Consider the following 26,832-nt stretch of genomic DNA (forward strand, 5'->3'; position numbering starts at 1 on the left):
ACGTTGCTTCCTTTCTTTGTGCCTCAGTATTTAGCTGTTTAATGGGGGTGATGGTGGTACCTGGTCACAGTGCTGCCACGAGGCTTCAGTGATGTAATGCACTCAGCACTGTAACCAGTACTCAGTAATCACCAGCTACCATTATTATTATTATTTTTCTCACTGCCGTTCAAGCCCCTGGATTATCAACATCAGATACAGCCTGGAGCCAGAGAGATACAAATATATACCCAAATGCTCTGTTAAAAGTGCCCCTATCCACATACCCTGAGAAAACCATAATTCAAAACGATACATATACCACAATGTTCATTGCAGCACTATTTACAATAGCCAGGACATGGAAGCAACATAAATGCCCATCAACAGATGAATGGATAAAGAAAGCGTGGCACATATATACAACGGAATATTACTCAGCCATAAAAAGGAACGAAATTGAGTTACTTGTAGTGAGGGGGATGGACCTAGAGTCTGTCATACAGAGTGAAGTAAGTCAGAAAGAGAAAAATAACGTATCCTAACGCACATTTTTGGAATCTAAAAAAACGGTACTGATGAACCTAGTGGCAGGAATAAAGACACAGACGTAGAGAATGGACTCGGGGACACAAGGGGGTGAAGGGGAAGTTGGGATGAAGTGAGAGAGTGGCACGGACATATACACACTACCAAATGTAAAACAGATAGCTAGTGGGAAGCAGCTGCATAGCACAGGGAGATCAGCTCAGCGCTTTGTGACCGCCTGGAGGGGTGGGATAGGGAGGGAGGGAGGGAGACCCAAGAGGGAGGGGTTATGGGGATACATGTATACATATGGCTGATTCACCTTGTTGTACAGTAACAAATAGAAACTAACACAACACTGTAAAGCAGTTATACTCCAGTAAAGGTAAAAAAAAAACAACAAAAAAAGTGCCCACACCTTTGTCATCCACCACCCAGGGTATCTAGGGGACCCCTGACCTGTCTCTGAACCTGGGACTCCCATCTTGCCCTCTTCTGGGTCATTCTCCCCATACCTACCTCCGTGCATGGGTCTCCTGCACTTCCTCAATTACATTTTTCTCTTCCCAAGGGCTTTTCACACAGCCCTTTGTCTGTATCAGAGTAAGGGCTCTTGAGAGCCGAAACCTTGATGTTGAGGCTAAGTCTTGCTTCTTACAAGTGTCTGTTAGTCACAATCTGTAAGGAAGAATCAGCGTCATGAGCTTGTTACTGCAAGTCATCTCCACGCTCTTCTAATGCTGAGAAAATCACCCAAGTGGGGATGGGAAAAGGAATGTAAAATGAGACCAAATTAAAATGAACAGAAAATGGCTCTTCCGTATCTCTTTCAAAGCACAGGTGGAATTCTTTGTCTGCAGAATGACTGGGGTAATTTCAGAGTCTCCTTCTGGCACTCACGTTCTGTGACACACACAGAAGGGAGAGGTACAAATAGGTGATTGGAAAGGAAGACATACATGTTGATACTTTGTCATCTGGGGCTGGCACACTTTCCGGTCATGTTTTCACTGCTAACACTGTGGTTTCCAATGCTTTGCTCGCAGGGAAGGCCGCTCGAATGCTCACATCAGAGGAGATTACCAAAGAATTGGAGATGTGTTGCTGAAGAACATTCAGGGCATGAAGGTGAGCTGCTCGGGGATTTGGGAGAGAGAGTTCCCCAGGGAGAGTAACGCTGAGGCTGCCAGAGGCCTTGTTTGTGATCCTGGCCCGTGAGCACGTGGCCTGATTCGAGTCTGCATGGAGCACAGCCCCGGGGGAAACTCTTCCGTCTCCTCTAGATAGTTTTATTTGGAAGCATAAAGAAAGATCCAGCCACTTTGGGGGAAGCACTTTCAGTTCTTTTCCTCTTCCAGAGCTCTGTGTTGTAACCAAAACACCAGGTATTTTCTGTGACTAAGTCATTCGAAACTTGTTTTTAAAAATTATGTAGACAAACATTGGTTGACTGAGCATTTCACTTTTAGTCAGTTGTTTTGACTTCTTGCGGTGTGACAAAGATATTGGATTCGGAGCTGTGTCGGAATTCCAGTCAATTCTGTGGCTTTCAGTTGGTTTATAAGGTGAATATATTTTTAACCATCCAGCAGTATCTACAATGATCCAAAAGAGCAAACGTCTCCCCAGAGAAGTCAGTACACGGTGAACCAATATTCTGCCTCGTGTTTGAAATCTGCCCCACCTCTTACATCTGAAATTTTCATTTTTGCCTTTTCATTTTAATCCATGAATCATTCCTTTAATATGGAATGTTTTAATTCACATAATTTATCTTTTGAATACAAATACATCTATATTTGCATTTTAAAGCAATCTTTCTATATCTCAGCCACCCACAGAGCCTTCCTAATAACCTTAACTAATGACTAAGAGCAAGCTTGTAACCCCCCAAAGAGGGCGGGTTGCTTGTACTGCCACCGTGCAGCCCATCCAGCCATCCGTCTGTGTGTCCACCCACAGGCCATGCATACTAGCTGAGCACCTATAACGTCTAAGGCACTCATAGAATAAAAGTTATTGTTAAGGTTTGAATTAACTCCTAAGAATCTAAGTTGTTCGTGTTCGACTTGTTCCTCTTAGAATCGTGTCTCCTGAGATAGGACAGTGGAGGCAGAGGAACGGGGCAAGGGGATGCAGAAAAGAGAGGATCTGAAACTACTCGAGGGATTTCCTCTTGCTCTTAACAAGTTCAAGATATTATTTAACAGACCTGGAGCCTATTGCTCGCGTTTTCCTGGTGTTCAAAAAGCAACACTCCCCGCTTTGGGCTGTATCAGAGAGAGGCCACGGAAGCCAGCAGGACTGCAGAATCCTATATGAAAAAAAGCGAAGAGTCATCTGAGGTGTTCCATGACACTAGTATTTTTAATGCCCCAAGTAAGGTGGATATACAAAACTCAGATGGAACAGTAACAGACATCTTTTCACTTTCCATGGTGTTTATTATTATTTTATTTTTTAGAGCAATTTTAGGTTTACAGAAAAATTGAGCAGAAAACTCACACGGAGTTTCCATATTCTCGCCACACACACGCGCGCACGCACGCGCACACACACACACACACACACTCTCTCTCTCTCTCTCTCTCTCTCTCTCTCTCTCTCTCTCTCTCCCCTCTCTCTCTCTCTCTCTCTCTCTCTCTCTCTCTCTCTCTCTCTCTCTGTCCCCTAGTATTAACATCTTGCCCTGGTGTGGGGTAGTTGTTACAACCGATGAGCCAGTATTGATATATTATTATTAACTAGATCCATAGTTTACACTCGGGTTCACTCTTCGTGTCTTACATTCCATGGGTTTCGCTAAGGGCGTAACGTCACTAACCCACCGTGACAGCATCACACAGCACAGTGTCACTGCCCTAAAAACCCTCCGTGCTCCACCCGTCATCCCTTCCCTCCCCCAGCCCCTGCAGACCACTCATCTTTTACCGTCTCCATAGTCTTTTCCAGAATGTTGTATAGTTGGACTCACCCAGTGTAGCCTTTTCAGACTGGCTTTTCTCACTTGATAAAAATAGCCCTTTTTCTCTCTTCTATAACACGTTTCTGTTACTGTTGTACTTCCTGACTCTCCTCATAGGAAGCTCTCCCCACGTTCTGCACTTTTTTTCTTGGCCCAGATTGGTTTTTACCTTTTCTCATGGTGCTGCCTTCTGCCTGCCTGGGATGGGGGCTCTCAGCTGAGGCTTGGGCTCCTCCATGGACCTCGGGGCAGTGGCAGACACCTGCCAGCTCGGTCCCCGCCCCCTTGGGACAGCCCCAGAGTTCTCCTGTTTGCCACCTCCCCTCGTGTCCCTCTGGCGGACGGGTGCCCTACGGTAGACATCCGTCCTCCTCTCTGGTCACTAGCACCTAAGCCCTCCTAAAAATAGACCTGATTTCCGCCCAGAGCAATTCTTTCCCCGTCAGTCTAATGAGCTGGCATTTTTGCACGTAGTCGGCTAACCCTCGGCTGTGCTAGCGTTTTAATCATTGTGCCGATGCCACCAGCATTTATAGCATGAACTCTGCAGGCAGAATAGAAATAGATGGAGAGGCTCGGAGAGCCGCTGGCAGCCTTTTGGAGAAATTGGGTTGTTTTTTTATTGTGGTTGTTATTGTCGGTTTTAAAGAATTTTTATGAAGGGTGGAGGGGAACAGCAGAAGGTTCTGGACATGTAGAAGCCCAGGTTGGCACTTTTGTCCAGAATGCTTCGGGTGAGCTCCAACTTGCAGTGTCTTTCCCGCTCATCCCCCCACCTGTGCGTTTACCTGCACATGTTCAGGGGCTCAGCAGGGATGCTGACATCACCCTGCAGCTGTCCCCAGACCCTCTGCACGGGACCGAGGGAGCCGGCCAGGGGCTCCAAGCCCTGCCTAAAAGTCAGAGGCTATCCAGATGATGATCTCTAGCCCGGGCTGTGAACTTTCAACTGGAAACATCTGCCCAGATGCCCAAAGGCATTTCACAGTCCACGCAGGCCAAGGAGGCCCTCGCCTTTTACCTGGACCCTTCCCCTGCCGCTCAGGCTGCGACCCTCCCGGGCCCTGTCTTCCTGAGCTTCTACCGCCTGCCCCCTCTCCTCCTTCACCCTCCCGCTTCCCTCCCATCGCCTCTCAGTTCTCCTTCCCAGCTGACTCACCGGCTGCCTCTCGTCCACCCGTCCTCCCCAACCACCATTGATATCGTAGACCGACTAGGCTTCAAACCCGCCTGGTCTCTCTGTGGTTTAGAGAATACAGTCCAAGCTCTAAACCTGACCGAGGAAGCCTTCCCTAGATGATCCCGCCCTTCACATTCTACTCTGTGCTCCAATGACCTTGAATCCACCTCTCCAGGCACTCGGGGCCTTGCAAGACCCCTTTCTGAGCAGGGTGCATGCATTGGTTCGTTTGCTCATTAATGCATGCAGGCAGCAGACATCTGTGGAGCACCTGTGGTGTATATCAGGCCCCAAGGATGTAGTGACAGGACAGACGCACTCTCTCAAATAAGGGACTGCACGTGTGAAAACACTGCATAGAGCTACACGCACGCACACCCATGCCACATACTTACATGTGCACATGCACACACACAAGTGAGGGCGGGTATAACTGGCAGAATTCAAATAAACTCTGGTTTGTCCCAGTGTCAACGTCCTGGTTGGGATATTGTGCTGTAGTTAGGCAAGATGTGAGCGTTAGGGGAAGCCGGCTGAAGGGTACGTAGGACCCCGCCCCCTGTACTTGTCTTTGCAACTTCCTATGAATCTATATATGTTTTTTTAAAGTCACAAAATAAAGTCAGCAGGGAGACCACGTGATAAAGGCTAAGATGGACAATAAGCCCAGGAGGAAAGGGAGAGCAGGGAAGGCCCCAGAGCTGACCCTGAAGGACGGAGGTCGGGGGGGCTGAGGGGGGCGCGTCTTAGGAGCAGAGCGCCCTGTGCCAAGGTTCTGGGTGCCAGGGCCCGGCACATTCAAGGGCAGGTTGTTCAATGGGTGTCCAGAGCGAGTAGCAAGAGGCCATGATGGAGAGGCAGAAGGGGTTACATGCTAAGGGCCCCGTGTGCCCTAACGACAACTCTGGAGTTTGTCCTGAGAGGGTGGACGTTCTTGTCGCATTCCAAGCAAGAGACGATGTGCCCATTTGCATTGGTGTAAGTTCCTTTTGGTGGCACTCGAAAGTCAGGTGTCAGGAGTGGAGACAGAGACCCCGATGGAGACACCGTTGCAGTGGCCAACACAAGGGCAGTGACCATGGGGTGAAGCCAGGAACAGGCTTGCTGTTTTTAGGAGGTAGAGTTGGCGGGACTTGGTGAAGGCTTCAGAAAATGAGGGGATCTGGAATCTTATCCGGGTTTTCTGTCCTGGGTAGGCGGTTGGTGACGGCACCCATCCTGGGGTTAGAGGATCACGGGGCAGCCTCAGTTGCCGCAGGGGGTATTGGGTTGGTGTCTGGACTCACTGCGTTTCCCGCTCTTTGCGGAGCGTGGGAATGGAGGTGCCGGGATGGGGAATCCAGATGTGGGAGTTAGCAGCACACGGGTAGTGAGCCCACCTCTGGGAAATACTGATGGGGTAAGACGTGAGGACGACAGCTGCGTGGGGAGTTAATTCCCCCTGAACGCTCTGTCAAGCTTCTTGCCCCGCGTCTGTCTCCACCACCACCTGTTCAAGGAGAGTGATATTCAACAGCACTTGTTAACGACGGTAGAGCAGACTTTATTCAGGGCCGTTGCCGTAGGTATGGGGACACTGCAGTGGGATTTTACAGTGGGAGAGAGGGATTGGCCTCAGCTCCAAGTGCACCGGGGGCAAGTGGGGATCTACAGCCAAGGAGCAGGGCGGGGCTCAGAGGATGGGAAATTTCTGTGACGAAACATCACGGTCGTGAGGGGGGGACTCTGGCTGGACCGACTTAACAGGATTCTTTGCTGAAGACAAGTGGGGTGCTCAGACATCACCTGGGGACGGCAGGGGATGCAGACCCCAATGTCAAGGGTGACCAGGTATCCAGGGTGGAGGGTCCTGGTTGAACTGACTTAGCCGGGTTCTCACTGAAACGGGATTGTACAAGGAAGGGCACAGGCTGGCCTGGGAGAAGCTTCAGGAGGCTGACAAAAGTTTGCTCAGGCAAAGGATCTTGGTCAGACCCCAGTAGAGAAGGACTGCGTCTCATTCCCATCCGCTCCCCGGAATCCAGCAGAGCAGGATATGCTCAATTATTACATGAGCAAATTGGGGGGACAATTAAACAGAAATACGTAGGTTTAACTATATGACGTTTATTCAGTGGCCCTGGCCTATTTGTCGTCTTTTGATGTTTAGGAGAAAACCCCAAGCCCCCTGGAGGAGCTCCCATTGTTCTATTTCCCCTCCGTTTTGCCGGTCTTCTTTTAAAAGGACATGTATACCTCTAATGTTATATATACATCTCAAATATTTTATAATCCCTGCGTATTTTAAACTGCGCAATGCTTTAATAGAGCGTTTTAGTCCGTCGTGAGAAGGTAAATAGTGAAATATTAAAAACGTGAAATTAAGTAAATGGAATGAAGTAATGAAAGCGAAGGTGATCTCTTTTGAGTGTTAAAATGGGTGGACCATGTGGCTGAGCAGGACTCCGCCCCTCCCCCCTCCCCCCTTTTGTCTCCCCGGCTCCCTGCCCCACCCGCTCCCATGTCTCGCCCACCAGCAACTGGCGGCGCATCTGTGGAAGCACAGCGAGGCTCTGGAGGCGCTGGAGACCGGCATCCGGGGCTCCCGGCGGCTGGAGAGCTTGTGCCGAGACTTCGAGCTGCAGAAGGTGTGCTACCTGTCGCTCAACACCTTCCTCCTGCGCCCGCTGCACCGGCTTATGCACTACAAGCAGGTCCTGGAGCGGCTGTGCAAGCACCACCCGCCCAGCCACACCGACTTCAGGGACTGCCGAGGTGAGTGCTTGGGGGGGGCGGGGTGTCTCGGGGATACTGTGTCCCAAGAGGGGCAGATACTGTGTCCCAAGAGGGGCAGGACCCGGTCAAATATTTTCTGTCCCCTTTTGGTCTTTCACGTAAAGAAGGCGGTAGTGATCACCATGGCTTCTCTTTTCCATCCCCTCTTGCATGCATTTTCTCCTTCCATCCTGCCTGGTTTAGTGCACAGAACCCTGGAGAAGCTCCACTTAGAGTCAGCCCCTTACAGGAAGCTTTCCTCTACCTCCATGGTGGAAACTCATCACCTCCCCTTAGATGGGCCACAGAAAACGGCTGGTAATAAATACTGTTCCTCATTGCTGTGGGGCGTTTTTAAGGTCACCCCAATAAGCATTTCACCTGTGTTAACTCTCAGTCTTAACGAGAAGCCTATGAGACAGTGGTGAGCTCATTTTACATATGGGGGCTACTGAGACCAGAGAAGTTAAGGAACCTGCCCAGAGTCACACAGCTGGAAAGTAAAGGACATGTAGCCTAAACCCAGAACCCATGTTCTCGACCATCCTACCCTCCCTACTGGCTCATGATGATATTACTCACTGTTCCTCGCTCAGCACCTGGGCCAGGTACTCTGCCAGGTATCTTTCTTACGCTAACACCTTTAATCCTTTAACAACCCCATGAGAGAACTGTTGTTATCCCGTTTTATAGATAAGAATACTGAGGCTCAGAGGGGGTGAAGGACTTGTGAGTGTCACTCAGCTGGCAAGAGAGCAGAGCTGGCATTCCAGACCATGCTTTTCCCACTGGGCCACGCATCGTCTTTCTGAACCTGTGTCCTCTGCCTCGCGTTGCATGTGGTCTGTTAGTGTCCACGCTCCCTGGCTTGGACCTGCAGCCCCTTGGGGGCCAGGCCCTGAGGCCTGTTGCTGGGTCCCCTGCACTCTGCAGCCAGTCCATGCACAGAATGCACCCTCCGCAGGTGGCTTTTGACAGATAACATGAATTCGCACACCCATTAGTATGTCAAGACCAGTGTCTCTTGCCTAAAGTATTATAAACTTAATCTTAGTTTTTAGAAAGACAACCAAAGAAAAGATGTGTCAGAGTAGTTAAGACGTTGGCAGCTCACGGAAGGGCAACAGAAATGGCTCAAGGCGCGGTTTTGGCTTGCTTTAGTTGGCAGCAGTCTTTGAAACAGACCATGCTGCCCCCTGCCTTGTGCCTTAGTATATTCTGTTCCTTCTGCTGGGACTCCTTGCCACCACCTCCTGGTCCTTTCCCTGGCACAGTCCTCTTTTAAGGCTTAATCTGTGCCTCACCCTCAAGGCTGGGTGACCCTCCGCCCCCATCTGCCTTGTCCTGCCGTATTGGCAGTCCCGCTTGGCTGTGCCTGCGTGAGATGACCTAGGGCCCTTCCCAGCTCCCAGGACTCAGACCTGCGTAGATCTCTTACCCGTGAGGGCGAGGGAGAGGGATGTCTCTGGTTTTGCACGTGCTATTCTCAGGGCAACTTGCCTAGTTTTGCATTTTACTATTATGCTAAACAGTCTCCATTGAGAAAAGTCTGTTCTTCACAATTAAATGGCAAAAATGTCTGTTCCCTAGCTGAAAACGTAAGGTGGCATCATTGTAGAAAGACTGGGCAAATCGAGGAATATCTGAACGTAGATTTCCTGAACGTGAGGGATGCAGAGAACCAAGACCTGTTCTGGAATGCGTCTGGGGCCAGGCTGCCATCCGTTTTCCTCTTAGAGCTTCTGCGTGCCCACCGCACTAAACATTCAGTGCCCGGGAATTGTTTGTTGGACTAAATCGGCTGGTCATGTCCAAAGACAGAGCAAGCTCTGGGTTTGTCACTATGGCTGAGACAAGAAGCATTCTGTGATAAGAAGCCAGGAAGCATTTCGTTTGCATCCCCAGGGAGACAGCCAAAAACAAGGAATGCTTCCTGCCACAGTTGAGGCGCTGGGGGTGGGGGGGAGGCGGTGTTTACTGTCCTGAAGATCGAAGTTCAGTGGACAAATGTTTCTTGCTTTCCCTTGACAAACAGACCAAAATGCTCAGCTACCATGGATGTGCTTGCCACCCAAACCCGTGCTAACTGGGCACCAGCTCCTTTTCCATATTGGATGCCCGTCGGTATAGGGGAGACGTGCCCACATTGGGAAATTTAGTTTGCAGCTGTTCTTTACAACCATTTTATAAACACTATAAATGTCTGCAGAAGGAAGAACCGGGGTGTGTTGGAATGTTCATTACCCAAAAGTGTTGCACTACCAGTTAGACCCTTTGCCAGAAAGATCCCTCCTTTGCCCTAGATTTTTCTATGGCTTTTCTGTGCTCTCTCTGCTCTGTTCTTTCCCGGTAACAGGGAAGGGAGGGAAATCTCTGCCCCTGGGACAGAATTCCAGGCACTCTTATTCCCTTGCTGCTGCCCCTTTATGTCAACAAGTGATTCTAACTGAAGGACAGCTGTACACCACCAAGCTTGAAGGGGGCATTGATATTTTCAAGATGGCTTTGGGGAAACTAAAGCAAAGCCAATCTATACACAAAGTAAATCCCTCAATTTTTATTATTGAGAATTAGCAGTGTTTTCCCTAGAAGCATGGCTTCGTTATAGTTCAGCTACAGGAGGATATTACCCTGGAGAACTGATCTTAAAGATATTGGGGAAAATGACCCACGTCTGCCATGAATGCTGCAGCTTTTGTGTCCGTTTCCTTCCTTAGCTGCTTTGGCAGAGATCACGGAAATGGTGGCCCAGCTTCACGGTACGATGATCAAGATGGAGAATTTCCAGAAGCTGCATGAACTCAAGAAAGATTTGATTGGCGTTGACAATCTTGTGATTCCAGGAAGGGTAAGCAGCTGTGCTCTCCGTATGCTTTGGAGGTAAAGCCAGAAAGACAACATTTAAATGACTTACATTTGAACCTTTTGAATATGGACACTCCCAAGTTAAAATATCCTCCTTCTGAAGTGGCTTCCTTCCCCCCTGGGGGACAATTGGGAAAATGCCTTGAACATTACAGTGTCAATTCAAAAATTCTGTGTTAGAAGGAGATCAGTCAATCCTTCCACCTCATATGCTGCTTTCTCTCCTTACTGGTTGATCCGTTCATTTTTCTCCCACCATATTCTGAGCAGATTTGAGATTGCTCATTTTATTTTTTTAAATTTAGGTAAATAAAAACGGAAGATAAAAAGAAAATTTTTAAGAATTGGGTAAAATGGCGATAGAAAGCAGAGAAAACGCTAGTGCATGAAAGCAGGCAATAAATTCCCATGTAAGAAAAGTATTTTTTTAAAGATGCAATTTACAGGGACTTCCCTGGTGGTCCAGTGGTTAAGGCTTTCACTGCAGTGCTTTCACTGCAGGGGACACAGGTTCGATCCCTGGTTGGGGAACTGAGATCCCACATGCCATGTGTTGTGCCCGCCCCCAAAAAAGATGCAGTTTGCATAATGTAATTTGAATTTGGAATTAAAATAACATTTTAGCCAGAACATGATTCTGGGAGGGATGCAAGTTCCCTTATGCTATTAACCTTGACTTGCCCATGTGCATGACATGTAGGTCATTCACAATAAAATAGGGCCTCGCTGTCCAAACACACTCTCTCCACGCCAGTGGGCATTTGAAAAATACAGGGTAGCCTGCCTTTTTCCAGTTCTCTTCCTAGGAAGCAGTCATTGACCAGGAATTAATACTAGGTAGTCGCTGTGCCTCGCCACATCTCTCTGTGGGAATTTTTTCCACTAGTCCCCTATCTTGAACCTCATCCAGGTTCAGGAGGGAATTTTAGCCTCTTTGATCTGCCTTAATGTGCAGACAAGTATCCCGTGGGTCAGGGGCTTCTAGTTTTATCTGACAGGTAGCCTCCCTGGAAACTTTAAATCTGTGTAACTCAGAGAAGAAAAGGGAACATCCCTCATCTTTTGGGTATTTGGGTCTTTCTGTTGGGAATCCTAATTACAAAGCTGACCAGAATACCAGTTATAAAATGTTGTCAGAAGAGTTATGTGGTAAATGCTGGGTGGAAATTAAAGCTGGGATTTACTTCAGCTCTGCTGGTGAGAAAATTCTGCCGGGACTCAGTACACGACAATCACGTTTACCCATCCATGCAGAAGCCTTGAAAGCCTTGTGGAATCAATGTGATTTTCTCTTAACTTTGGATGTTATGAAATATTTAGCATATCAAGCTACATGGCAAACAGAGCATTTGTAAGGAACTCATTTTGAGGAATAGTCTCCACGGTGCTATGAAAGAGCAGTGGATTGGAGTAGGCGGCCCGGTTCAATTCTGCCTCCACCAGAATTGGGATGGCTCACTTACTGGAACGTTCCTTCCCTTCTGTAACACGGGGGTCATACCTTCTCCGTCGTAGGTGATACGGATCAAATGAGATTGAATGTGCAAAACCAACACGATAAATACGAATTATCTTCCTCTTCCCCCACCTACACTTACCTGAAGAGACTAAGTTTATGCTTATTATAATGTCATTGAGTACCCAGCACAGCACTGTAGAAGGCACCAGAAGCTTTTCATCAGATACGGGCGCTCTCACCCACCAACTGACCAGGTGATCTGGGCAAGTTCCTTACTCATTTTGCTCCTCAGTTTCCTTATCTGAAAACTGGGGATGAATCTACAGGCTTACATATGCAGCTAATATAAGCACACAGCACATGTCAGGCTCACACCACGTGCTAAATAAAAGAAGGTCTTTATTATTGAGGACGCTGAGGGGTGCTGGTTCCACACTGCAGACCCGCCTTAGCTGCATATTATGTTCATCTGCCTGCTTCTCGGCCACTCACTGTTTCAAAGTCAGCCCTGACTGACATGGGAAGGAGGGATCTAAGACCCTCAGAGGGGCGAGTTCTAAGATGGGCTGTTCCCCACACGGAGGCTAATTGATTCTTTTTTTTTTAAGTCTTTATTGAATTTGTTACAATATTACTTCTGTTTTATGTTTTTGGTTTTTTTGGCCATGAGGCATGTGGGATCTTAGCTCCTCGACCAGGGATCGAACCCACACCCCCTGCATTGGAAGGAAAAGTGTTAACCACTGGACCACCAGGGAAGTACCCTGGTTTTTCGTTTGGTTTTGTTTTTTTTTAAATTTTAAATTATCGAATAACCTGTTGAGTGGAAAGAAGGCTCTGACAGATTTATCTACTGGTGGAATTTGAAAAATTGAGATTTAAAGGTGAGCGGCTAATGTTCCAGCTCCCTGCGGTCTAATTCCTCACCCAGCTTTCAGGCATAATCCTGCTGCCCTCCCACTAGGGTCAGGCTGAGATGAGGTCATGTCCTGGAAGGCAGGATTCCCACCCCGCAACCCCCGCCCCCACCCCCCAGCACACTCTGGCCTGAGCCAGGCCCCCAGGGTGTGTTTTCTGCCCCTAAGAGTTCTGTGCCTGAGAGTTCTTCCAGGAGGATAGTGGAGGTTCATTTGGATAAAACTCAGAGGCCTGGATATTGTGGCTTTCATTCCAGTAGGAAGCAGCTTGAGCTTAAGGATATTAGGAGCCTTTTCTTTTTCTCCTATTCCATGGTTTTCTTTAAAAATTAAAAAACAGTTCTGGGCAAGAGGCATTTTCCATCTCCAGCCCTGAGACGGTGATCTGAGTCCCTAGCCCTTCTGCAGAAGCTCCATCTTCCCCTTCCCACATCCCTAAGGTTCGTTAAGAAAACGCACATATAACAACATCGGATATGCGAGCCGGGAACAGGAGTAGACAGCACAGTGGGGTCACCACTCCTTATTCTCTGATCCCCTTCAGTGATGAGAGCATTCCCCAAACACCGTTTCTTCATACGGTACCGTTGCTGTCTGATAGCATCCATCCCATGGACCAGCAAGTATTTGTTATGTGTCACTTCGTTGATCTCCAAAATATGTCAGTTAAATCACCAGCAGATGTTGTCTTTGATTGACATTTCATAAAGGACCAAAGCAAGAGTCAGGCTGTGCAGAGTCTATAGAATGCAAATGAACTGGTTGAGTCCCTGTTCGTGGCTCGTTAGCTACTGAGGTCACAGGAAAACTAGGTAACAAACAGCCCCAATACTTAGTGACTGAAGACAACCTTTTAGTATATGTCACGGTTTTGTGAGTTGGGAATGGGGCAGGACTCAGCCAGGTGATTCTTCTTTCTCTAGGGCATTGACAGAGGTCCCAGATGGGCTGACCTGGAGGGGCCAAGGCTTACACTTGGCAGACGGCTGGAGGCTGGGCTCAGCTGGGACCGTGCACCTGAGAGCCCACGAGGGGCCTCCCCAGCGTGGGTTCAGGATGGTCTCACTGCTTAATGTGCAGTTTAGGGTTCCCAGAGCAAGTGTTCCCACGGACAGAGCAGAGGCTGTGTGTAGTTTCATGACCCGGTCTCAGAGGTCACACAGCATCACTTCCATACTCTATTTGTCAAATTGGTCACCAGTCTACCCACATCTAAGGGAAGGGGACAGAGACCAGCCTCTGTGGGAAGAATGTCAAAGAACTTGCAGCTGTGTTTTAAAAGCAGCTCTGTGGACACATAGTTTGGCGGTTCCTTAATAAGTGAACCATAGAATTTCCTCATGACCCAGCAATTCCACTCCTGGCTCTATACCCAGAAGAACTGAAAATAGGTGTTCAAACAAAAACTTGAACATGCATGTCCACAGCAGCACTGTTCAGAGTAGCCAGAAGGGGAAGCAACTCAAATACCCATCAACAGCCTAAGTGGGTAAACAAAGTGTGCCCCATCCCTGCAGTGGAATATTCAGCCCCAGAGAGGAACGAATTTCTGACACGTGCCACAGCATGGACGAACCTTGAAAACATTGTGCTAAGTGAAATAGGCCAGACACAAAAAGCTACATATTACATGTTGGACTTATATGAAATAGGCAGATCCATAGAGACAGAAAACAGACTGGTGGTTGCCAGGTGCTGGGGAGGCGGCAACGGGGAGTGAGAAATGGGGACTGACTGCTTAATGGTTTGGGTGATGGAAAGTTCTGGACCTAGATGGTATTGATGGATGCACTAAAGGTCATGCAGGGTAAGTTTTATGTGTATTTTACCACAGTTTTGTAAATGATAGTTTTGTGGAGGGTTTCTGAAGTGGCCCTGAATCGTCTGTGCCCTCAGAAGTTTATAGTCGGGAGGGAGAGTTCCTTTCTGGCTCTTTCATCCTAGAACAGTTACTAGTTTTTGAGAACCAGATTTTAAGTCGTGGAGAAGATTCCTCTATGCACAGTTCTCTCCTGTGGCGTATCGGTCTTCCCGGTCCCCGGCTGCCACTTTGTATCCATCCAGGGGCCTTGTCCCCCGCTCGCAGCCGGAAGCCCTGAGGGCCTGGGGGTTCAGTGTAGAGTTATAGGTCCGGGTGTGAACCAGCGCACCGCACGGGCCAGCGGAGCTCCGACCACCAGCTGCTTCTCTGGTGGAGGAGCCAAAGCTAGCCCCTGCCTTGCAGGTTGCTCAGAAGGAAAGGAGCTTAGAGGCGGCACAGCACGGCGTTCAGTAAATAGGAGCTATGACGGGTACGGTTTTTAGCGTGAAAGGGACCACGATGGGCGGAAGCATCTCACATCGCGTTGAGTCTGCGCTGATGCGACTTTGCAGGCTCCGAGCCAGCTCGTGGGTGTGTTTTCTCTGCAGGAATTCATCCGTTTGGGCAGCCTCAGCAAGCTCTCCGGGAAGGGGCTCCAGCAGCGCATGTTCTTCCTGGTAAGTGGTGAGAGCTGTTTGTTCAAGGTGATCGGTGACTTGTGAGCCCGTGGAACCAGCAAGGGTCACGGCGCTGGGCCTCGGCCGCCCCAGAGGGGGTACCTGAGAGACAGGAGGAGCAGCCAGAGCTGCTCAGACTGGAGGTGTTGAGATCCACGAATTGTCCTGTCGGACTCTGAAAACGTAGTTTCTGTACTTGTTGGTTTCAAACGGAGCCCATTCGTCTCAGCCGCGCTTGTCCTTGTTCTTCTAGTTCAACGACGTCTTGCTCTACACGAGCAGGGGGCTGACGGCCTCGAATCAGTTTAAAGTTCACGGGCAGCTCCCGCTCTACGGCATGACCGTAAGTATGCGCCGTGAGCACGGGATGGGGACCGGGACCTCTGCTTCTGGGCTGCCTGCGGGGTGCAGGAGCCAGTGACGGGGGAGGGGCTTGATAAGGAAGTGAGAGCATCACAGGCGCTGTGAAAAACCTGGCCCTTGTTAGGGCTCCCCTAGAGGGGCCCCGGGACCTCACTCCCTGTCCTGAACCTGGGATGCACGGCTATGTTCCTTCCGGAATCAAGCGCAGAGGCAAGCTGCCGTGCCTACGTGGTGTGAACTTGCCTTTCACTGCCCGGTGCCTGGCCCCGGGGCCCTGAGAGCCCATCCTCACCGTCCACGTGGAGTGAAGACCAGGAAGCAGCCTTTCTCCCGAGATGTCCGGTGGACGGGTGTCTATATTCTGTGATCCTTGGTGGGCAGAGGCAGACAGGGCGCCAGTGTGCACCAGTGTGGCATATCCCCACACTCTCCTCAGTGGGCGGGTAGAGGGAGGTTTATGGCTCTGACGAAAAAGGATAATGCATTTTGACCTTGCTTTCACCCTCCCGATGGGGACTTTTTTGGACTTGGTTCCGCCGAGCTATAGTCAGTTCGGTGAACGTTTGAAAATGCACTGAGTATCCCAACCCCCGCTCGGCAGTAACTTATGAACACTCGCCCCACAGATGGAGGAAAGTGAGGACGAGTGGGGCGTGCCCCACTGCCTCACCCTGCGGGGCCAGCGCCAGTCCATCGTCGTGGCTGCCAGGTAACGCGGGAAGCCTGACCTTTGACCTCGGTACCCCTTCTTCCCACCGTGGCCTGGAAATACCTGACGTCCACCTGTCCTCCTCCAGTTCTCGGTCCGAGATGGAAAAGTGGGTGGAGGACATACAGATGGCCATTGACTTGGCCGAGAAAAGCAGCGGCCCCGCCCCCGAGTTCCTGGCCAGCAGCCCTCCTGACAGCAGTAAGTGTTGCACTGAAAATTGCCTTACCGATGCGCCCCATAGCCACCGTCTACGTTTGTGTTTTAAGCTAAAAATCAAGGAACTTTTTATAAAAGTTAAAAAAAACAAACAAAACCCCTTAAAAGAGAATGAGCGAGTGGAGAAATCGCATCTTTTCTGGGCCAGCACTGCCGCTTGTCAGCCTCTGGGGGGCGAGGGGCGGGGAGAAAACTGTTAGAGGCTCCCTGGCAGAGGGATTGGTGGGACACCCCTGGCCAAGCCCTCGCTGCCAGTGTGACTTCCTGCTCGGTGGGTGCCCGGGACCCCCCAGCCTTCCCATCCCATTCGGCTCCTGGGCGGGGTTGGGACAGGGGCCCTCCTGGCGAGCAGAGAGGAAAGCGCCGCCTCTTGCTGCCCCCGCAGAGTCCCCGGAGGAGGCAGCGGGCGACCAGGAGTCGGAGGACGACCTCAGCGCCTCGCGCACCTCGTTGGAGCGCCAGGCCCCGCACCGCGGCAACACCATGGTGCACGTGTGCTGGCACCGCAACACCAGCGTCTCCATGGTGGACTTCAGCGTGGCCGTGGAGGTAGGGCAGGCGGCGGGGGCTCAGGCCACGGGCACCGGCCTTCTGAGCATGCGCGCTCTGTGGGCCGGCAGGTGCACCGGCCTTGGCGTCTGTCCGTTCCCAGGCCGCCTGTGCAAGTGATGGTTTTCTTTTGTTCTCTGGACCGTGCCCTCTCCTCTCGCTGAGTTAGCCACAGGGTGGGGACTGTGTGTGCCTTTATTCGTGTGTCCGCGCCGAGAGGTCCGGATGGGCCGCGCAGGCGCCGTTCTTGCTGTGCCCTGGAGCAGCCCCCGGAATCGGGTGCGGGGAGGCGGTATGGTTGGAAAGCTGCTGCCAGCCAGGGCCACAGCGGGTAGGTGTATTTCATGGAAGAACCTGCAAGAAGCCGGCTCTCGGAGCGTCCCGAAGATCTGGCTTTGGGGATGGGGGCTCTCCCCGTATTGCGACCGTGAACCTTCTAGAACTCTCCAAACCTTATTCCCTAAGCGTCCTCCAGTCCAGGTCCGTAATCCCTAACCTTTCAGATAATGCGAAGCCCAGAAAGCTCTAACACCGTGGCGTTCTCTTCACGCCCCACTGACAGCAGAAGCTGACCCGACCGGTCAGGAGGCTGTTCATCGGTTTTGCGAGCGCGTCCTGTTTTATACTACAGTGTCGCTGTGTTTGATTCTGGGCTACAACCCCAGACCCCACTGCCTGGGGTGTCATAGAGGACAGGCACTGGATTATCTTTCTAAAATCTGACAAATTCTGAATTCCTAAGTGTGCCTGGCCCGAAAATGTCACCTAGGAGATTGTGAGCCACGGACAGCGGTGCGTTTGCTTTCGGAACCAACAGTGTGTTGGCTCAAATGAGCCGAACATTTCTTGATGGGTAGTCCATAGGGGTTCTCTGAGATTGTTTTCTGGAACTGAGCTTCACAGTTCCACGGAACTGCGTTTGTCGAGTTTCCCTGCTACAGCTAATGTTCTAAAACCCATGCTTCCCTGTCAAGACATCCTTATCCTCGGGGCTGTCCCAGCACGTGGAGCTCCCCGACTGTGCGTGGCCTTCCGTCTCCTGCATCCGCCCCACGGCGGGGGAGGGGGCTTTCTCTTCCCGAGGGGCTCACTGTGTTCATCCTTTCCATCACATTTCCACTGCACCTGTTGGCGAAGCTTGCCAACCGGAGATTTCTTCCAGGGGACAGGGATCTTTCCAGCAAGGAGGGGGCAGTGGCCATCTGGAGGCAAAAAATACCTGATGACATCTCTTCTGTCCAGGCGAGGCCAGGGGAAGGGCGGGGCCGTGCGGGAGAAGTCCTCTTTGCTTCGCTTTATACTCACCTTTGCGATGTGTAGTCAGGGCTGTGGAGGTGTGGGAACTTGGTAGGCATGAACCTTCCTCCTTAACCCCTGGAGGCAGGCAGGCCATTCAAGAATGCGGCCCAGACACAGCTCCTCGAGCCCAGCTTTTCAGGGTGACAGCCTGCACTGGTGCTGTGTGTGCGCACACGCGCGTGTGTCAGCACACCGAGTGGTCAGCACGCCGAGTGGTCAGCACGCCAAGTGGTCAGCACGCTGCAGCCTCAGACCAAACCCTGCCTGCCCCCTGCTTGGTTACAGCCCGTCAGCAAAGAACAGGGTTTTCCGTTTTTGAGTGGTTACTACAACTGTCTTTGATTTTGCCCCTTGGCCCAAAAAGCCTAAAATGGTATTTGGCCCTTTGAGGAAAGGTTTGCTGAACGTTGTAGCCCACGCGAGCGAGCCCTTGAGCCAGTGTGGTTTTAAGGTGGCAGTGACGCAGCTTGGATGCTCGTGGAACTGGCGCGTCTGTCACTCTGTAAATGTCCCTGCCTTGCCCGATCCCCCTTCCCCAGGGCGTGTGGCTTCAGTCTGGTGGGCTCCTGTGGGTGCCACATGCCCCTGGATGACCGGAGTTGGGGGAAGGGGGACGAGGGAGTGGCTCCTTCCTTCTTGACGTGCTGCTTCCTTACCGTCCCCAGCACCAGATTCTCTCTTCTAGGGCTCGTGCAGGTAGAAGTGAGTGAGGGGGGTGTTTGTTTGGGGGCAGCGTGAAATTTAGCTGGCCTCCGTAGAAAGTCTGGGGGCACCGTCGACGTCGGGGTGCTGATGCTAGGATGGCCAGTGTGAAGCCTCGCGTAGGCCGTAGGGCCAGCGGAGGATTCAGAGGTGAAACCATCAAAGTTGTGTTGTAGGACTGGAGTTGGGAGGCGGTGGGGGCTGGGGAGAGAGGAGGGTGTCACTCGGCCGTCTGCACACAGGTGAGGACCAGGGGGATGGGGGGAACGTAACTAGGGGTGGGGACCCTCATTTCCTGTGGCTGCCGCAACACATCTGAAGCCGCTTAACAACAGAAATGTGTCCTCTCACAGTGCTGGAGGCCGTAAGTCCACGATCAAGGTGTCAGCGGGGTCGGCTCCTTCTGGAGGTCCTGGTCCAGGTCTCTCTCCTGGCTTCTGGTGGTTGCCAGCCACCCTCGGTGTTCTCTTGGCTTGTGGACACATCACTCCAGTCTCCGCCTCTGTCTCACTTGGAGGGGGGGGTCTCCCCGTGTATCTGTTAAAAAGTCCTCTTCCTATGAGGACACCAGGCATTGGGGTTAGGACCCACGGTACTCCAGTAGGACCTTATCTTGATTGTATCTGCAACGACCCTATTACAGTCATCTTCACAAGTACTGGGCCTTTGGGCATGAATATCTTCTGGGGGGGACACGAATCAATCCACAACAGGGATGGAGCAGCTGGGAGCAAAGAGGCCTTCCTCCAGTCTGGGAAAGGCAGGGAATGGGCCTCAGCCGGTGCCAGATTGGGAATGCTGACCTTTCCCGTAAAGGCAGCACACACGGACTGGTCCGGGTTGGAGACAGACCCAAAGGTCATTTGCGTAGACAAAAAAGACAGACAAAAGGTCATTTGCGTAGCAGGCTCTTGAGAGCAGCTTAGGGGCCACGTGACCTGAGTAGGAGACTTGACGTGTATATGGGAGCGAAGCCAAGGGAGCGAGGGCTTTGGTGGGGTTGGCAACTTTGGAGGGCATGGGGGCAACGGGGAGCAAGGAGAGACCCGTAGATACAATTACTAAGAAGCATCTCATCTGCTAAGCTGGCAAAGCTAGAAGGACTTACTCAGAACGAATACCCTGGCATGTTCCAGGAGGATTCAAGGCTGCTGGCAGAAGGTAAGAGTGTTCTCATGACCCTGCCTTGGGAAGAACACTGGCCTGGAACCTGGTTCATAGTGAAGTGTGTAAACCACACTGTGGGCTGGACTGGCTATCGTTCCAAAGGTAAACGCATCTAAGAGAAAGGTTTTTTGGGGGCTCTGTCTGGAGGAATTTGATTTCAGTATAAAAATAAGGAAAGGAAAATGCGCTACTCTCCTTCCTCCAGAGTGAGACTTGCATGTCGTGTGTGCTGTTGCACAGGCATCAACTCCCCGCTCTGGTTGGTTTTGCCACCATCACCTGCTGGAACCCACCGTTCGCCTTTTCTTGTGCCTTTCGCCAGTGGGTAAGTGGCAGCCAGGAGTGATGGCCACAGGGGCAGCTCTGCTTCCTGTGTTCTCGGCCTAACACGCCGTCTCCCCCATCAGACTGCAAGCGACTCGCAGCCAGAGCCATTTAAACTCTTCTCACAGGCGCCTTACTTAAGAATGTCTCTTGGATTAAACACAGGTTACTGGAAAAGCCCCAGAGATGGAATGAGGTAGACGCAGGTGTGTGTATATGTATACTTTATTGTGGTGCGTTTGCCCGTTTCACCCCTTTGAAGTGAACGATGTAGTGGCAGTGATTATATTCACCATCCATTTCTCTCTTCGTCAAGGCTTCCTGGCACTGAGCTGCTGTCTTGTCAGGGACACAGATGAGGCTTCTTAGGGTCCTCTGAGAGGTGACACAGGGGCTTTGGAGAGAAGGCAAGGAAGGATGCACAGGCTCTGATCTTGGCGGCCCCCCTTGGCTGCCTGTGATTTCACGGTGATGCTCTGTGCTGGCAGCTCCTGCGGGCCTCAGGAGACCATGGAGCTCCGGAGTTAAACCAGGACGCCCGGAACGCCTGTTCCCACCAGCGCAGGGTGGGGCCTGGAGGCTCCGCGCTGAAATCCAGCGTTGCGGCCAGGACCACCAGGTGGCAGTCAGGAGCTGCTGGCTGGGGCTGGGCTCCTGCCGGCTTAGAGTTGAGGGTGATGGAGCCTTTCCCACGGATGCCCCAACAAGCACCACCCGCTGGGCAGGTCTGTCTCACCATCCCGGAGGTCACAGGTCCAGAAATCAACGTCCCTCTAAACCTGTGTGGGAGGCGGCCGCCTGGCCTCTGCCGGCTGCTGTGGGTTGCTGACCTGCCTTGGTGTTCTTGGGCTTGTAGACGCAGCACTCGCGCCTGCCTGTGGTCACAGGGGCTGCCCCGTGTCTGTCTGTCAGCCGTAGTGGATACGGGCCGCTACTCCAGGACGATCTCCGCAATTCTACATCCGATGACCCTATTTCCAAATAAGGTCACATTCTGAGATACGGGGGGGGGGGGGGGGGGGGCAGTTGACAGGAAAATTAACCCAGGCTCACGCAGTCCCCCTCCCAGAGCGAAAGGCCGTTTTCTTAAGTCACCCCCAGGAAGCCTGCTCACAGAAGCACGACCCTGCCGGCGGGCCCCACCGGGCTGTGACACTGAGTTGGCCTTTCCACCGGGCTCCTTACAGGCTGACTTGTCTTGTAGAATCAGCTGTCTGGGAACCTGCTGAGGAAATTCAAAAACAGCAACGGGTGGCAGAAGCTGTGGGTAGTCTTCACCAACTTCTGCCTCTTCTTCTACAAGTCGCACCAGGTATGTGCCCAGTGGGGCGGCTGGGGAGGAGCCTCCCTCCTCGGGGAGCAGGCAGCTTTCCTCTGGAAGGATGAACAGCTTGACCCCTGAGCCACCCAGGTGTCGGAGGGGGGCCCACAGCAGGCTGGGCAAGGCCACGGCCCGCAGAGACCCCACAGCTCTAAGCGAAGGCTGCCGTTATCCACTTGCCAAGGGCTGCGCGTCTGCTGGTTGGATGAGGGGAGGGGGGCGCGGGTGATGTCACCGGTGGCCGACGCGACGCATCCGGGCCTGGACCTCAGTCCAGACCAGCTGCTGCGGGCAGGTGCCACACCTGTGACTGCTCCCACCTTCTGTGCCCCCTTCCAGGACAGTCACCCCCTCGCCAGCCTGCCTCTGCTTGGGTACTCGCTCACCATTCCCTCGGAGTCTGAAGACCTCCACAAGGACTACGTGTTCAAGCTGCATTTCAAGTCCCACGTGTACTACTTCAGGGCTGAAAGCGAATACACGTTTGAAAGGTAAGTCCCCCTCCACAGGGCACCTGCAGAGAAAGGACACCCTTCTTCCGAGCAGCGGGCTTTCTCCCAAGTGCATAAGGCCTTGTAGCGGCAGCTACCTGCTGCCTGGGCATTGACTCCCTTCCAGAAGGGTTTTCTTGTTCTCACCCTGCTACTTGCTTAAAATGAAAGCACTTCATAAGACCTGGGCTCTGTGTGCCCAATGCGAGTACACGTCTGTTTTCACAGGAGCAAGTGGAACCATGACTTTCCCTGGGACACATCAGCCCAAAACCTGTACGCTAGTTCACACCACGTGGGGTTCACTTTTCCATCTCTAACTTGTTTTTCCAGTCGATGGCTACAGTAGTTGCTTCGTCCCGTGGCCAAAAGGCTAAGTAAGCTTCAAGTCAAAAGACCACGTAAGGAAGGAAAAAAAAATCCTAGTGCCTCTTAGTTACCTTACCAATGAGACTGGCTCCGTGGTGTGAAGGCCCAGGGCAGTGGTCTTCCTTTAGCCAAGAAGTGAAGGAGCCAGGCTCTCCCCGTGGCCACCTTCAAGTACAAATCCTGGGCCTCGCATCCTGGGGCAGGCTCTGAAAGCAGTGTCACTGCCGAATCACCACCTGGGCGAGGGGTGGTCCTTGGGCACCAGACAGGGCAGCTGCTGCCACCCCGCTGAGGGAGAAACTCTTCTCCTGAAAACCCACGAGGGTTTCTGATCAATGGGCCAGTCATCCGTGCACAAACTCACGTAAAGTTAGTTCACGGGAAACAGCACAGTGGTTTAAGACCAGGGTCGAAGCCGCCGTTGACACCCACCCCAGAGCAGCGGGGCCCTAAGCTACACTGGTTGAAAAGGGAGCCCACGGGGTAGCACTCCTCAAATTTGATCCTGGACTGAGATCCTGGAAAACTGAGATGCCGTCACTGCTGTGGCAGGGAGCACGTAGCCCTGGGATTAGGGATTTCTAAAGCCCTCTAAGCTCCACCAAGGCGGGAAGCTGGGCCACCCCAGGTCTCCTCCCCCGGGCACTCCTGACGTGGTACACCAGAGGACGCTTTGTTGTTGCAGGCGGGGGACGCTCTGCCCACTGCTTCTAGACCACAAACAGCCCCGTGTCTAGGATAGGCTGCACCCCACTGTCCTGAGAAAGACTGGCAGTGTGCGCTGCAGCCCCACGTCAGGCGCCTCTGCAGAATGAGCATGCCCCGGTCCGTGGTCCTCAGGAGTACCTGGAGGAGGCCTTAACCCCGCTCTCCTTTACCTGGAAGCTAGGAGCTCATGTGAGATCTCTCCTGCTACAAGAGCAGATTCTACGCCAGGCAGTATTAGGTCACGCTGGGGCTTTGTAAGTAACGACCGCCAGGGGTCATGAAGCTGTAACAAACAAGAAAAGCAGATTTCAGAGACACGGGCTGATAATGACGGTTATTTCACGTTCTTGTCCTAGATGGATGGAGGTGATCCGAAGTGCTACCAGTTCGGCCTCCCGTGCCCACGTTCTGAGTCACAAAGAATCTCACGTGTATTGATGGCAGGACGGGACACCTGTGTTGATTGTTTCAGCAGTGGCGACTTTCCCGGAAGACATTTTCTTTCTTCTGTATTAATGAAGCCTAGTAAAATTAACACCTGTCTGTCTGGAAAACAAAATAATACATGGTTTCACAGCGACTCTCATCTGTCTCCACAGAACCATTTTAAACCTTGTCTTCGCAGCTGTTAATTTCTCATCGGAACTGGACCGCACCCCACCTTCAGCGCGGGTGGCGCCTCGGCCGTCGTGCCCCCGGTCGGCTGTCTTCAGCTTGTGCCAGTGTTACCCGTTGCCACGGATCGAGCGCCGAACGGCACCTTACAGTCAGTACTAACACGTCCATGCAACCAAGACAGGGCAACGGCTCTTTTTTTAAAAAAGATGATTGATAAACTTACGATTTTGATTTCTAGGCTGCTGTATTTTACAAAATGGATTTTCCATTGTTTGTCTGCAATACCCTTGGCAGTCTTCAGCAAATGAGATCATTTTCAGATTTTTTTTTCTCACTCTTTCTACTTTTATAATGATAGCAAATTAGTAGGATTTACTTTTTTGATAAATGAGCAGTTTGCAGCATCCTGTGTTCCATTGGGGGCCGCAGGCTCCAGGGAAACGCTGGCTCCCAGACCTCCTTCTTGGCACAAGTTGACCAAATTGTTCAAGCAGTGACTATTTACAAAGCAGAGCGGGTTGTCTTCTGTTAGGAGAAGCGGAAATCCAGTGCGCTCTCCGGACTGTCGGTGCACTGAGTGCCGTATCCGATGGGAGGGTAGTAAGCTGTGGTGTCTTGCTGTATGTTTCACGAGCATGAGAACCTGTATGGCGGTGACCAGGGCCGTCTGTGCTGTGTTACGTTGTGGAGCGTGTCTGAGCTTCTCGTGGACGCAGGAGCTCTGAGTCACAGTGCTAGTCCCCTGGCTCCTGTGATCATCCCTGTATCCTACTGCAACTGTGGTTTGGAACTGCACACTCAATAGTGGTATATATATCGTGCCTGTCTTCACAAACCATTCTTTTCTCCTTTTTATACTCACCGCCCCCGCCCGCCCCTCCCCCGCCAAACCACCCCCCGGCCTGGGGTATGGACATACGACATTGCACATCCTTGATAGTCGGACAACACAGGGAACAGGGTTCCAGTAACTGCTGGGGCCCACGGGTCAAAATCCGTTCGCCTCTTCTCCATGGGGATCGAGTGGCTGCTATTCCCTTGGTATTGTTAAGCCCTTTCCTGATGCCGCCCCCAGAGGGGGCGACCCATCCAACACGGTTCCCTTCCAGTGCCCCACACCACAGCTGGGGGCCCTCACCTGAGACACCCAGGCCCACCCCGACCGGGGGGCTGTGACCGGTGTACGTGGAAACATACAAATGGACGATGAGTAGCTCGAGGTGTGTGTGAATCACTTGCCTTACGGTCTGTACAGACGGTTTTAAGTACTAACAAAAGGGAATAAAAATACCTCATGCCACAATCCAGCATCCTGAAGTTTTAAGGCAAAACCACCAACCTCGTCTCTTGTCTTTGACTGAATCTCAGGCAGGTGGGTCGGGGAGTCAGCTGGTCACTGTGGGGTGGGGTGAATGAGCTGCTGAGTCTGTTCTCTTAAGACAAACAACATTTTGATACGTATGTGATAATTTTCTCTGCTGCTTCCAACGTGGGACCGGGAAAGCAGAACATTTCCGGAAGACTGACCATCAGAGGCTCTAGAAGACAAGGGGTTGAGGGCAAGGTGGGCAGGGAGGGGACTGGGAAGCCTTTGACCCCAGTCCCTGGGCAGCTGAGATGGCAGAATCATGAGCTTCTCCCTCCAAAAGTCACACCTGTCACTCACCTCTACAAGGCTTGGAGACAAGGTGTGGTCTCCTAAGTCAGTCTTCTGCTCCCAGCTATGATTCACACCCGTGTCCCCCTGTGACTTCAAAGAAAACCTAAGTGCAAATCATGTAGGCGATTCAGACCACTCCCAAGCTGCCGGAAACAGATGGAGTTTCAGAGACACCCGCTATCTCAGTCCTTTCAGATGGAGTTTCAGAGACACCCGCTATCTCAGTCCTTTCTGGCTGCTGTAACAAACGTACCATCAACTGGTGGCTTATAAACAAATATCTTTCTTACAGTTTGGAGGCTGGACGTCCAAGATCAAGGTCCCGGCAGATGCAGTATCTGGTGAGGGCCCACTTCCTGGCTCACAGATGGCCACCTTCTCGCTGTGTCCTCACATGGTGGAAGGGGTGAGGGATTGCTGTGGAGTCAGGGCACTAATCCCAGTCCTGAGGGCTCCACCCTCATGACCTAATCATCCCCAAAGGCTCCCACCTCCTAATGCCATCACACTGGGGCTCAGGATCTCAACATATAAATTCAGAGGTGCGGGGGACACAAACGTTGTCTACTCCCCCTCTACACACAAGACACAATTATAAAAAGGATTATTTCTGTGAACTTTATTGACCCTTGCATGATACAGACCCTGTGCTTAAGAACACACCTTGCAGCACTCTTCAGTTATTGCCATATTTTATAGCAGAAATACACAAGCCACGTTTAAGGAGGAAAACATAAAAATGCTCATAAACAGACCTGTTTTGCCAAAAGAAACGTACAAAATGCTGCATTCAAACTAAACGCTTCAAAAGACACTTGGAGAACAACACGTCAGATCGGGAAGGTGTGTGGCCCTCGGCTACAGCGAGACAATCACACGACTGTGACAGTGCCGAGGCCCCCAGACCACATGGGTGCAGCCAGGGCAGAAAAAGACCACTTCAAAAAGGTGTCGACAACCAGCCAGACACAGCCCCCAACCTCCAAGAGGCTGTCTGTGCTTCTGGGTGAAGCCGCCCAGCCGTCAGCAGTGTGGGCAGAGAAGCCGCTAACTGCTGGGGTTCGGCATCCAGAGGCTTCCGAGGGGCAGTCAATCTACCTTGAGTGCTGAGCTCGCGGGTCTGGCTAAATACCACCAGCGGTTTACAGGCCCGAGGCAGGTCCTCCTGTAGCTCTGGCACCTGGCCTGTCTTTTAATAAAGGACTTGA

General features: G+C 51.7%; 1 protein-coding gene and 1 long non-coding RNA gene across 2 annotated transcripts in view; one reads left to right on the top strand and one right to left on the bottom strand.

Annotated features, from left to right (window-relative positions):
* The window catches only part of FARP1 (FERM, ARH/RhoGEF and pleckstrin domain protein 1), a 297,961-nt gene extending 271,370 nt beyond the window's left edge, over positions 1 to 26,591 (top strand). Inside the window, exons 17-27 of the mRNA XM_059995749.1 lie at positions 1,554 to 1,635; positions 7,169 to 7,406; positions 10,124 to 10,254; positions 15,057 to 15,125; positions 15,379 to 15,468; positions 16,115 to 16,197; positions 16,286 to 16,398; positions 16,802 to 16,965; positions 21,662 to 21,769; positions 22,118 to 22,269; positions 23,703 to 26,591. Coding sequence (XP_059851732.1) covers positions 1,554 to 1,635; positions 7,169 to 7,406; positions 10,124 to 10,254; positions 15,057 to 15,125; positions 15,379 to 15,468; positions 16,115 to 16,197; positions 16,286 to 16,398; positions 16,802 to 16,965; positions 21,662 to 21,769; positions 22,118 to 22,269; positions 23,703 to 23,784 — 1,312 coding nt within the window. The 3' untranslated portion in view covers positions 23,785 to 26,591. The remainder of the gene's footprint in view (positions 1 to 1,553; positions 1,636 to 7,168; positions 7,407 to 10,123; positions 10,255 to 15,056; positions 15,126 to 15,378; positions 15,469 to 16,114; positions 16,198 to 16,285; positions 16,399 to 16,801; positions 16,966 to 21,661; positions 21,770 to 22,117; positions 22,270 to 23,702) is intronic.
* LOC132413661 (uncharacterized) lies at positions 21,292 to 22,254 on the bottom strand. The gene is made up of 3 exons (XR_009516782.1): positions 22,165 to 22,254; positions 21,572 to 21,682; positions 21,292 to 21,428 (listed from the first exon to the last, which is right to left on the bottom strand). It is a non-coding gene; the product is annotated as an uncharacterized lncRNA (long non-coding RNA).
* Positions 26,592 to 26,832: the final 241 nt, after the last annotated feature.

Source organism: Delphinus delphis, chromosome 18 (genome assembly GCF_949987515.2).
Source record: "Delphinus delphis chromosome 18, mDelDel1.2, whole genome shotgun sequence".
NCBI lineage: Eukaryota > Metazoa > Chordata > Mammalia > Artiodactyla > Delphinidae > Delphinus > Delphinus delphis.